Below are 13,784 nucleotides of genomic sequence, written 5' to 3'. Positions count from 1 at the left end.
ACAAGGCATGAGATTAGATAGAAGACCAAGGTGAAATTGGAAGTGTCTGGGCAAACTACATGCTAAGAGTTAAAGGAAAAACAGATGGAAATTTAAGGAGAAAGTTTAAGCCTTCAGCCCATTATAGAAAGTACAAGAAACATCATAGGGATTCTCTGGGAAGAAATGGTGTCTTGACACTAACTCACCAGTGATCTTGAGCAGCTCTCTTAGTCACTCTATAATTCAGCTTTCTTGCTGACTAAATGAGGAGATGTCTAAGGTTTCCTACAGTTCTAGGATTAAATAATACAACTCTTTCTAATATGTTTCATACACTAAAGCTAGATGCAGATGGAAGTTCTTTCTATGTAGAAAATTATGTGAAGCCATCTCTGGGTCATTTGAAGTAAAAGAAAACACCACCAACATAAAATACCTACATTCTACTGTCAGCTTGAAAAACAAAAACAAATATTGCTTTGACACATCTGCTTTTTAAAAGTATTATGGGAATCTAAAACCTGATAATTCCAGTTATTTTCCAAATCATTCCTTAAGTAAGTAAGTTTGATAGGTCTATCCACTGGAAGGGTTACAAATATGTAGGTTGAATGTAGATGGAATAAATATGATCAAATCACATAAGATGAATAAAGACCTTTTTTTTCTTAACACCTCAAAATGTTTGGAATCTGCATATTAAGATTCCGGGGTTTTGGAATCTGTATATTAAGACTTAAAATATTAAAACAGAAAACTAACCTGGAGACCAGGTGAATTTTGATAAATTCACTACTAAACTAAAATCATAAGGCTAAAAAAAATCAACTCATGCACCTGCAAAATCTGGCACTAAAATTTGTTTCCATAGTGATAGATCACAATTTCTCTTTTCAAACTCTACTTTTCCGCCCTGTCAGACTTTAAAGTAAAAAATCTTACTCAGTGTTTTTTAAATTCCAAAACTGGGCTTACATTATTTTGAATCTTGAAGGATTCATTCAACAAATACATACCAAATACTATTCAAGGCACTAAAGACCCAGTGGAGACCAAAGCATTCAATTATGGTCTGTTGTTTTATTTCTGACACTATTATTTCTACTACTACTAATAACCACACTAATAAGTGTAACCACCTTTTATTAAATACCTGCTACAAGTCAAGCACTGTCCCAGCATCTCTCTATATATTATCTCATTAAATCTTCACAACGAAATTGTAAATAGTTTTCTTACTTTGCAAATGAGAAGGCTGAACTTCAGAGAACTTCTCCAAGATCAGCTAGTTTATAATGCCAGAGTTGGGATTCAAGATCTCATGCTGTTTCTCAAAAGCCACATTCTTTCCGGTGTGCCATGCTATGAACAAGAGACTGAGGAATAAAGGCAGCTGACACTAAGTAGAGGGCTCTAGAAATTTAACTTGCCTATTAAAAGATGAAATGGGCCAGTGATCACAAATGTGATAAGAAAAGGATTAAAAGAAAGGAAATCGAATTTTGACTCTTCCATAGTTTTAACAGTTTGCGGGGGGACCAGAAGATGAGACTACTGCCTACAATTGGCAATCTTCATTTTCTTTCATATGTGATGAAGTATTCTTGAAGGCTGCAAAGGCAGGTCACACTACCAAAAGCAACATGATATGGAGATATACAATCAGTGTATAAAGGTTATATTATTTTTAAAAAGTTAAATCACAATTTATTTGAAAGGAGGAGCTATGTGGTTTATAATGATTGTTTCTGAGGATGTTAAATATGCCTTCTTTATGCTGTTAATGCATTTATACATAAATATGCAGTTTGTTACATTATTGCTTTTAAGATCATTTCAAATTAAGAATATCAGAAATTAAATGTATGGCAGTTTGTGACAACTTTTTCCAACTTGCAGATGAATGAAGATGCAATGCTTTAAAAAGATAGTTCTTAGAGTGGCAGATGGAATACATTTGAACTGGCTTAATGTTTGAATCACATGCCTCCATACAGTGAAATGAGCTTTGAACCACTGTAGAAATGAGCCCGAGTATGCCCTCACCTCTCTCTCTTGCTGGTGTGGAGGTCCTTTTTCATGCCTTTGTTTCATCCCACATGGACTAGTATGCCCCTTTTGTTGGCCTCCCAGTCCCTGCACGCATAATTAACAGACTTAAGCTGGTACACCATGCTCCCACGGGGACTTCGCCAGGCACCAGAGGGAGAGCATGCACATAACTAGATCTAGATTATTTAGGCATTGTCAGAGGGATTCTGAAACAGGTCCAAGGAGCTGATCACTATTAATCTTTTCAGAACCTTGATTCAGGCTACTTCCTCTACTGCTTCCATCCATTCCCACCTCCTCCCACTACTACAATTATTGCCAGTGCTAACGGCTTTATTAAAATATTACTCTGAGTTACTTCTATTTCAGCCACTCAGATAAAGAGAATTGTTAACCTGCCGTATTTTCACCAAGTACTGAAACTCCTTCTCTTTCGCATTGTCTTTTTTTTTTTTTTTGAGATGGGGGTCTCACTCTGTCACCCAGGCTGGAGTGCAGTGACGTGACCTCAGTTCACTGCAACCTCTGCCTCCTGGGCTCAAGCAATCCTCCCACCTCAGCCTCTCAAGTGGCTGGAACCACAGGCACGCGCCACCGCACCCGGCCGGAAACTCCTCTTTTCTACTCAATTGTTACTTTGCCATAGCTCGCAATGGCATATATACAATGTCAGGAATTTGCTAATCAAAATCACATTATTGTCACTGACTAATTTTCTAAGAATACATTCAAGTTAATGATTTCACTTCAGTTGTCTCCAATTAGATGTATCCCTCAACACAGTCAGTTCTTAATATGTTTTTATTTAAACTCTGCTCAGTTTTACTATGTCCTTCTAGGATTTCCTTACAGTAATGACTTTTCCTTAATTACATTAACAATTCAGTTTTATGTTATGATTTGCTTTCCCACAAATAGAGGAAAAGTGATTTTGAACACAAACTAGCCAAAGTTTTTAAACAATAGATTAAACTTGGCCAGGCAGGGTGGCTCACGCCTGTAATCCCAGCACTTTGAGAGGCTGAGGCGGACGGATCACCTGAGGTCAGGAGTTCGAGACCAGCCTGTCCAAGATGGTGAAACCCCGTCTCTACTAAAAATACAAAAATTAATCAGACACAGTGGCGCACGCCTGTAATCCCAGCTACTTGGGAAGCTGAGGCATGAGAATTGCTTGAACCCAGGAGGCGGAGGTTGCAGTGAGCCAAGATTGTGCCACTGCACTCCAGCCTGGGTGACAGAGCAAGACTCTGCCTCAAACAAACAAAGAACAACAAACACAAACAAACAAAAATAAATTAAACTTTGGTTAAATTCCCTGTGAAGCCCAGTTATTCTTTTTATTGGAAGAGATAACATTATACCAAGTGGCTGAAACATGAATACTATGCATAAAACTCACAGGTTCATTTTTTTTTTTTGACTAGGCAAAATGTTATATGTGGACTTAATGCTAACATTATCTGTAACAATATCAAGCTTTGACAAGAAACAAAAAAGTGCATGCAAAATATTGTGTCAACACCTCTTAAAATGGGTAGTAATTTCTAGTAGTAATTTAGCAACTTACTTAGATGAGAGGGAGAAAAGCTCACCTTGCTAAAGTCAACAGTGCTGTTTTCTCTGCTAACATCATTTTTATTTTCAACACAGGCTGGAGCAGACTGAGGAGAAACAGCCTGACCTGCTAAAAGAGATTGTTGTGACAGAATACAAACAATTACTTACATAGTTGTAGACATACTGAGTGAAACAGGCACTTCAATTAAACTAGACTAACAGGTTTCTTAATGAATTTATGATGTAAGCATGAAGGGTCAATATAAATAAATCTATATTAATACAAACATTCTTATTATCAGTTACAGGTAGAAATGGGAGAATTCAGTAAAAAATAAAGCAATTTTCAGATAAAAATTCTAAAAGGTTATTTTCAATAAGGATTATCTACAAAATATGTAAATGTTACCAGGATTTTGAAGCATCATTGATTTCTAGATTCCAACCAAAACTAATGGTATATACAAAAAGACAAGATAGACATCTGTTAAGATGTAAGCTCAGCCTGAAGAATTTAAAATTAAAGCATTAAAAAGGATAGATATTTATCTGAAAATTACACAGTATATTTTTAGGTTCTATTGCATCTAAAAAGCCAAACCAATGCAAAAAATTTCTTTGGCCATAACTCTTACAGTTTTCTATATAAGGCGGTTCAGTTAGAAATATCTTTATTTCACACAGTATGAACACTATGGATATGATTTTATGCTTCTGACTATTCTATTATATAAGCATACTGATACTAGTTTGTGATGTGAGAAAAGATAAAAACTTGAATTGTATTAGTTTTGAATTAACACTGAACTAAAACATAATTATCTTGTAGTTCTTTTCCCTATTATAGGGAAGATGATGAGAGTTAAGTGGATAGTAGCGCTGGGAGTGTGGCAATGGCTAGAAAAGGTTAAATTCCATCATTCACTAAATATGAAACATTGTTTGCAGTAAGTCATATGAAATTTGTTCATAGTTAGCAATGGAATGAAAATTAAACACCTCCCCATCTTTATTTTTTTTCTGTGAAATGAATAATGACAACTCAACTTTGAAGCCTTGCCCATATTTATGATAATAACTCAATGACTCAAAATACTGCTTTTATTCACATCAGTTGTAGATGTTAGAAATACTCTCTCTGTCTGGCTCTTCTCCCTACATACCTAAATCCCAATTTTATTCTAAATTCACCTTTAGTGTCATCTCTAATCACTTCAGTCTCTGACTGAAATTCTCTAAACTCCCAGTGTAAATGCAAAAAATCCCCACAAAAACCCTTTCCCTTAAATTCTCTCCTGAAAGCCCACTTATTCTTTGTTACCTAGAAATTACCAACTGTGGTTAAAAATACTAATTATTTACTTTCAAATATTACTATAAGTTTGCTTTTTGGACTAGTAAGCCTCTCAAGCAGGGGTCATTTATTAATAGGAATAATTTTATGGTTTAAAGTTGTTATAATGCCAGAAAGTAATAGGCTTAATATTCTTCTAGAACTTAAGGATTTCACTACTTTCATTAAAAAATGTAAAAGAATATATTTGGAGAAGATGAAAATAAAATGACTTTTTAAAATAAGTTCACCTCAAACCATGTTCATAAATTCTGAGTATAGCATATTCTAGGGAAATATATAAACTTCAGATAAATATCATACAAGCTACATAATTATTCTCATTCTCCCATTTCTAACCACAATGTGCAGCTATGACTGTGAACTGTTCATTAGCAGCCATTCAATTTACCATTCTCAAAATAATAACTGTAGTTTTAAAAAAATCTTTTACATAATACATTTGTGCTACCAACAGATGTCTTCAATCACCAGTTTCACATCGTTTCTCCATATTTTAATGAGTTAGAACATTAGATATATTTAAAACTAAATTTATTGAATGTTCTGTAAAATTGAGTGGTGAAATTCAAGTCATGCATAAATTAAATAAACATATATCTGCTTTCTTATAATAATTCATTTCGTGTGGTATAAATCTACGTGGAAGAACAATTATTCGGTTCTATCACCAAACACATACAAAACAAAAGTCAACCCAGTGCAAAGTCATTAACTTTGAAGAGATTAAATTTTGAATTGGATGGAAAATATGCGGAACTTAAAATTTGAAAAAATTGAATACCTTAGGTTTTCATTTGTATACTTTAAGCAGAGCATTTCATAAATTACCTTCAGCTCAGGTAGTATGATTAAAATATTAACACTTGTATTTCTCATTGTAAATAATTATAGTAATTAATAATTAATATTTTATGTAATATTATAGTAAGTAATATATTTTGAGACTTATCGTTGTATGCTATTCTTGTTCTAAAACAAGAACAATTTTATAAAATATTACTTTATAAGGCTGATAATGAAGAAGGGATTTAGAAACTATTTTTTATAAATATTTTAAGTGATGTTGATAATGACCTAGTTGAGAGTTTAACTAGCAGCAGACACATCAGATGACAGTAAACTTCTTGCTAGTCCTAGATTCTAGATATGTCTATAGGATGTATGCTAATATAAAAAGCCATAAAAACTACTAGCCTATGACATAGACATAAAGACCACAAATTGTATATCTTTTATATTTCAGAGCAGTAGTTAAATGATAGGAGTTAATATTCATAGTTAAATATATTTAATCACATCAAAAGTCCTGCGAAGTTTAAATAGCACTTCAAATCTTGTTATTTCTTGTCTATTATTCCTAAAAATGTAAGTTAATTTGTTAAAGTTGAAACAATGTACATTAAATGTGTATATCCTCAAGGCAGTTTTCACAACTTGGTAGTATACAGAACAATGTATAGAGACTATTTAAAAATTAAGCTAACGAGTTTGATTTGGGTTATTTCGAAAAAAATAGAAGTCTTTTAAAAAGCTTAACATTTTATTTGCTGTATATATAAAAATAATATTCAAGCATGAATTATAGTATATAGAACTAATTGAAACCTCATAAATTAAAAATGATTTTATAGTTCTATTATCAATTGTAATCATTGTTTAAATATATTTTTCTTCATGCCAATTATTTAGTTTATGCCAATTATTACCATCTTTCAAAAGCAGATGATGGATTAAATTTCAAAATTAATTTCATTAACTGAAATACTATTGCATAAGAAGAATCAATAAATTCAGATTTTGGAAGGGCATCTCTTATTTTCTTGCTGATGTCTAAGGCAATAGTGGTTCACAGAATGACAATTTTCAGGTACAGAATTTTACCTTCAGCCAGAAGTAAATATTTTCCTAATAGAATAACAAAGAATTTGCTAGGATATTTTTCCCTCATGGAAAAAAATTAGTATAAGTTTAGGATTTAGCACTCATATATGTGTGTGGAAGCTTTATGAATGCTAATTGTATACTGTAATTTTTTTTAAAGTGCTATACCACAGTACTTACAAACAAATGCTTTTTACCTGTTTCTTTATATTACCTTTGTCCACTGATCACTACCCATATTATTTCCTATAAATGAATGTCATTGCAATGTTTAATTATTTCTGTTTTTATAATACCTAGATAATTTTGAGGCATGAGGATGACTATGAAAAAAAGACATTGAGTAATCTTATTATGTTCATAGTAAGTTATTAAAAAACTGATGAAAAGTAGATATCACTAAGGTTAACTGGTATCTGTGACTATTTAAATGTAAATGGAAACATTTAAGAAACCTAGTATCTCCTCTGCTATTTACTAAATACATTTTTATGACCTGTTAAGCTCAAGAGTTCTTAACCTTAAATCAAAATTTCTAATATTTGTTTGACATCTTACCAATTAAGATATATAGTATATAGTATTCATATTAGCACGTTTGAATTACTTTTCTTTGAGTTACGAATTCATTTTTTTTCCTCTGAGTCTTCATGTAGGGATCATATGTGTCAGATAAAAAGTTATTATAGACCATGAATTTTTCTAGGGCAAATTATAATAGATATGGGGCTAGCATAGGAGAAAACTGAGAGTATTGTGAGTAAATACAAACTAGAAAAACGAAGGTGTTTTTCTGCTTGTTACACCATAAATTTTTCACTAAGTGTATTGTGAGACTGGCAAAGTAATTTTCTTTATCATAAAGTTGTGGGGAAGGAACATGAGGTTACATCAAAAGTACTATTTCATGACTTTAAGTAATAGCAGTATTATTAAAGCACTTCATTATTGGAAAAAAAGGTATATTCTCAGAAACCCTGTTGAGTATTATATTAACTCATTTGTCTTTAGCTATAGTTCTCTTCTTCTTTAAGTATGCACATATGTATTATAAAACAGCAGCTTAGCAACCTTTAAATTTATAGTTGGCCAAATTCATATCAATAGAATATATTGCATAAATGTATCATTATTTTCTACTGCTTAATCCAATGTAAATCATGTGCACTAGAAGGAAACTGGGATGAAGACATGGAGGTACATTACTATTAACCTAGAGACCAAGCTGGTTTACACTACCTCAGAAACCTTCAACGCATTTAGAGTACCCAAAGGGTAGGAGATGAGGGAGGTACAGAGATGAGATGAGCCTGTTAGAGACAGACACAAGACAGAGCAAAATAAAGAAATATAAAGATGAATGACAAAGTTACATACATGTGTAACAATACATTTATTCATGGGAATAGAAAACATGAAGAAAGAAGGGATAAATATTTAGAAAATGCTGATTAGGTGAGCTACACTTCAAAAACATGAGAAGTATGCAAACAATTAAACTTGGAGAAAAATTAGTATGCCTGAAAATAATTAATGCAATATAAGAAATAACAAATTCAAACACATCATACTAGAATTATGTTCGCTCTTAAAATCTAGTCTTGACATTCCAAAACTGTAATGACAATATAGCCTCTGGGCAGGCCTATCAGTTGTGTCAACAATGTCATCTTGATTTTCTTGGAAGGGTGGAAAATATCATATTTATTAAACAATGTTTAATTATTTAATATACACAAATCTTTTAATAAGTTTTCTCTCAAGCAATCTTAAGAATTATTATTCTAGCTTTATTTTTTCTTCAAAGGTGGAACATTGTGAGGAATAAATTTTAAACCCTGGATATCTTATTTATGAGACCATTGTATTAAAAAAGCAAGAAAGCATATATATCTAAATGCGTAAAGACAGCATGCATCTGAAAATTAAAAGTACAGCATTTGTTAAAGAAGTAACTATAATGTAATAGATCTGATTTCCAAAACCATAAATAAATATTATGCACAATACATATGTGTACATTGCTTTAAGGGCTGAAATCTACCCAGGCCTAACGAGTGAACTTTATGTCCCATGCTCCCAAATCTAACTGCTTTTCAGTAACCTATGGCGTTGAACAGTAGATAGAGACTTTCTGCACTGTAACTCCTTTTGAGATCCTAAATAAAAGGTACAACTGGAAAGTATTCAGATTAGGAGAGACAAAAGATATGTGAAGGAAAACGAATAGAGTTAGAAATTATTAGTAAAGGATAGAGCAGAATAAAGACACCCTATACTTAAGAAAACTAATAATCCCAAATTATCTTCAAAAATATAAAAATTATCATAAGGATAATAATATTTTAGAATAGATTTATAATCCCAATGTCTTAAAAGGTAATTGAATACACGACCTAAATGATAAATACAGACTACTGATAAAATTTGTCTTCTAGATCACTTAACACAAAAGTTTTATTTTTAGTTTTAGAAAATCTTTCAAATTCAAATGATTATTTTAATATTTTCGATATATTCATTTTGAGTGCTTTACCACCCATACCCTTTTCAGGGTACTAATGTCAAAGTAGATATTATTTTTCTATTATTTTTGCTGTTGTTTTGCCAAATGTAACTGTCACTTTTTATTGAAACATCAGAATCAGACATTTAATTCTCACAGTTTTGATGCTTAATGAAAAGTGAAAGTTAAACACAGCATGGTGGCATTAAAAATGCATGGTGAATCCATAGCATCCTTCACATTAGCCCTGAAGAGAATGCGGAATACCAAGAAAAAAATTATTCAAACGAGTGAACTAGTGTGTTTAGAGATCAGATTGACAAATTATCACAAATCACTAAAAAAGGAATGGACAAAGAATGGTAGACTTGGGAAGGAGAAGAGCAAGGAAATGCACTATTTTATTAATCTAATCTTTAAAACTGGGAAGACCCCGTTTGAAATACAGTGTCTGAATGTTTAACCCCGGAGAGTACTAACAAGGTAACATGCTCAAGGCACAAGTCAATTAAGGAAGTAGAAACTTTATTCTATATGACTCTTTGAGGCTTATCTACATAAGCTTCAATTTGTTTTTGAGATAATTTTAGCACATTAAACAAGAAACGGGGACTTATTTCTACCACTATGCTTAGGGAGGAAAATGTGTTCTGTTTTAAAGTTTCTGGAAAAATCTTTGCTCTATTTAATTTCTATTCTATAATCTTTTTTTTAAAAAAGTCAATCTTTTTGCATAATGGATTTTACTAAGGAGATTTTAAAAAATTAATAGTATTACCTTTACTTTTTTGATGTTTTGAAATCCTTTTGCATCTCTCTGAACTATTGCACAAAAATTTAAATCTTGATTGAATATTTAAAACAGAATGTCCAATTTACATTTATGGCTATTAATTTCAATTTGTTTATATATCTAGAGTTTGTCAGGCTTTAGAGTTCATAAGTAGATTAAGAACCTTAGTAGTAAAGGTCTTTCGTACTTTTTTTCACTTTTGGGTAGGAGATTTACTTCTAAATTGGTGAAGTCTATACATATTTTCAGAATTCTCAACACACATAATTATGCAAAGTGTGTGAGGAAGCAAAACAGAGTCATAAGGAGGTGTTATAAGCTTAGGCTTAGAAAACCACTTCTGACAGCATACTCTACAACAATACTTAATTGGGTATATGAATCTTATTAGAAATGTTTCCAAGTTTTTATTGCCCTTACGTATGCCTCAAAAAGATTTGTATGTGTTCAGATAAAGGCTGATTGTACAGATGGTGACAGAATCACTTTAGAACCACTCAGATTCTGATTTTCGGGAAAACTAAACCATTTCCTAAATAAGACAAAAAGCAGGCTCTCAGAAAACCTTGTGACTATATGTAGATTTGTGATTCACAGTTATAATTCTATCATCTCTTCTTATGTTTAATAGAAGTTTAAAGCAGTAACAGTGTGCCTAGATCTGCATTATTACAATAAATCATTGCTCCAATAAATTCTATAGTCTCTTGCCTGAAAAAAACAAAATGCAATGAAATTATTGTTATAGTAAACATTATCTCCAATGAAATTTAAGGTATAAATTTTAACTAGTTCAAAATGCAAGATCCTTGCCTCTTTGAAGAAACATACCTCTTTCTTAAAGACATATATCTTATCTGATTTCTAGCAAAAGTTATGAAGGTAAAAGTTCATTTTTATAAAATCTACAGGCATTCTTAGAAAGTTAATTCTTGGGTATATTTTAATAAAGTTTTTGGAATCATGTAGGCATAAGCCCATAGCCAAAATTAGTAAATAACTGAGTCTATTTTAACATTAACATACCAAATAAATACTAGCATTATAAGCATAAAAAAAGCACTGCATTTGTAATACATCTCTTAGAATATAAAAGCCTCAAGTTTTGTTATCTTATGTATCACATATTTTAAAGCAAATTGTGATTTAGAATATAAATATGTTTTAAATACATGATTTGATTCAAAGCAAGTTATATCTCCTCACAATGTTCAGTGGAATCTACAAACACAAGTTGGTATTTACCATAAAGTATTCATAATAATTTTATTGAACTTAATGTGTGCACATCTATAGACTCTTTTATGTAACAAAAATGACTTATATTCAGTCATTGAAAAGTCCTAAAAATAAACTGAGTATTTCAAAAATGATTTTGTCATTAAGAACTGGTTCTATGTTCTGAGACAAAATTACATCTAATCATCTTTATCTATTTAATAAAGCATTTACCCTATATTTTTATGTATATTTGATACAGTAGTATGAAAACTGATTAATATGAAGCAAATCTAGAGAAAACTAATTTTTATACATTTTATTTAATGCATCTCTGAAGCTTTTGAAAATAAGAGTGCGATTACATGATATTTCATGCTGTCATTACATGTGCTTTCATCCATTCATGGAAATCAGTCTTTCCAGTAAAGCATTTGAAAATACTTTTCATTAATTTTTATCTTTTAGAACTGGAAACTTTTTTTTTTTTTTGATACAGAGTCTCGCTCTGTCTCCCAGGCTGGAGTGCAGCGGCGCGATCTCGGCTCACTGCAATCTCCGCCACCCGGGTTCACGCCATTCTCCTGCCTCAGTCTCCAGAGTAGCTGGGACTACAGGCGCCCGCCACCACGCCCGGCTAATTTTTTTGTGTTTTTAGTAGAGACGGGGTTTCACCGTGTTAGCCAGGATGGTCTCGATATCCTGACCTCGTGATCCGCCCGCCTCGGCCTCCCAAAGTGCTCGGATTACAGGCGTGAGCCACTGTGCCCGGCCTAGAATTGGAAACTTGTAAAGCTTATAGAAGTTTAACAAATTCATATCATCTTCAAGGTAACTTCATTTTCTTTCATGAGACTAATAGAAAGGATGGATGATAACAGGAGATTCCTAAGCAACTTCCTTATTGCAAATGATGGGGGGTTAAATAAATGCAAGGAGAGAACAAAAAATACAGGAACGACAAAATAGTCTGAAGCATAAATCATAGTAAGTCGATTGCTAGGAAACAATGGTGGTCATCTATGTTGGTTTATGAAGATGGTAAGTGGGGTGGCTCCATGGATGTTGAAGATGCTGCATTACAAACAGCAATGAGCCCTTGAACCGGAATCAGCCATAATGTATGTAAAGCCACAAACAATGCACTGGCTGGTCTTTTCAATCATTTTCTGTAATGGAATTTGTTAACTATGAGCAACATGAAACCAATATCTTTTTTCCACAAACACTAGATGATGATCATGATTCCTTTAAACTAAAAGACCATCTATGGCATAAGTCAAAGCCCTGCATTACATTTTTAAGATACAGGACAGAGACTAGGACCTTATTTGGTATGCCACAGATGCTCTGGTTGTGTTTTCTGCAGCCGAATCTAAAAGTTTTTTTTATTAAATATTAGTTTTCTTTGCATTTTTTCCTGAACCTTTCAGGAAACTTAAGTTCTTTTCTAAAATTTTTACAATTTGATGCTTGGTAATAAGAATATATATTCATGTGAAAAGAATTCTACAATAATCAGAATTTCAGAAAATCATTTTCAAATAAAACAAGTTTTAAAAGATTTAGAAGTGCTTTGATATGTCAGAGACCTATAGTAGACATAAATAGCACAATAAACAAACATTTACCATTTTTGTCCATGGAATTTGGTTCTGACTGTTTCTTGCCAATATCAGCAAAGGAACGAACAATGGGAATCCTGTTGGTGAGTTTTTTCTGATTCTGATGATGATGCTGTTTCATCAATGCCTCATGGACCCTGTGGCGTACATCTTCATTCAGCTGACCTGAGCTCACTTGCTGGTCAAGAACCATATCTGAAGAGAAAAGGCCGGAAGAAGATAAGCACAGCTTTCCTCTAGAACGTGTGCCAGCTGTGAACCAGAGTCCAAATATGCAAGCCCTAAACAATATTATTCATCTTGAAACAGAAATAACTTCTTTAAAAAATCTCTAAGCATGGTGTTATAAATGGAAATATATCTTCCATTGTAGAAATGTTGCACAAGAAAGATTTGGGCAAATTTTCATTATAAACCATTCTATTTTAAATATATAGTTCTTATGAAGTATTATTTTTCAAATGGGAATAGTTGCATTGAGAAGAAAGTTCTTTATTTCTTCATTATTCACACTGATGGGAGGAATAGCTGTAGAGATAATATCAAAATTCATAATGTGTTTGAATTTGAAAATTCATAATGTGTTTGAATTCACAATTCATAATGTGTTTGAATTTGAAAATTGGTTTTATACTTATATTTTAATATTTTTCCAATTTTCTAGTACAGACTAATTTCCTTGTTTCCTCATTAAGTGAACAAAAGTCTAGCTGTGAAGATGCAAAGAGGCCTATGAAGTGATATAGTTACTGAATTTGGAGAGTAAACAATTCTGTTTCATATGGATAGAAAATCAGCCCTTTCTCAAAC

At 32.3% G+C, this 13,784-nt stretch overlaps 1 protein-coding gene across 8 annotated transcripts in view; it reads right to left on the bottom strand.

Moving 5' to 3' along the window:
- SLC4A10 (solute carrier family 4 member 10) overlaps positions 1-13,784 on the bottom strand; it is a 365,731-nt gene that overhangs the window by 105,053 nt on the left and 246,894 nt on the right. For 3 of the 8 annotated variants that reach the window (XM_054549397.2, XM_063712834.1, XM_024243564.3), the window contains 3 exons: positions 12,981-13,169; positions 3,630-3,721; positions 2,029-2,118 (listed from right to left, as the gene is read on the bottom strand). In XM_054549397.2, the coding sequence (XP_054405372.1) occupies positions 2,029-2,118; positions 3,630-3,721; positions 12,981-13,169 (371 nt within the window). The remainder of the gene's footprint in view (positions 1-2,028; positions 2,119-3,629; positions 3,722-12,980; positions 13,170-13,784) is intronic. The other 5 variants (XM_024243567.3, XM_024243565.3, XM_024243563.3 and 2 more) reach the window with 3 other exon arrangements.

Source organism: Pongo abelii, chromosome 11, assembly GCF_028885655.2.
Source record: "Pongo abelii isolate AG06213 chromosome 11, NHGRI_mPonAbe1-v2.0_pri, whole genome shotgun sequence".
Lineage (NCBI taxonomy): Eukaryota > Metazoa > Chordata > Mammalia > Primates > Hominidae > Pongo > Pongo abelii.
The sequence above is the reverse complement of the archived record's forward strand: the minus strand, read 5'-3'. Positions and strand labels throughout refer to the sequence as shown.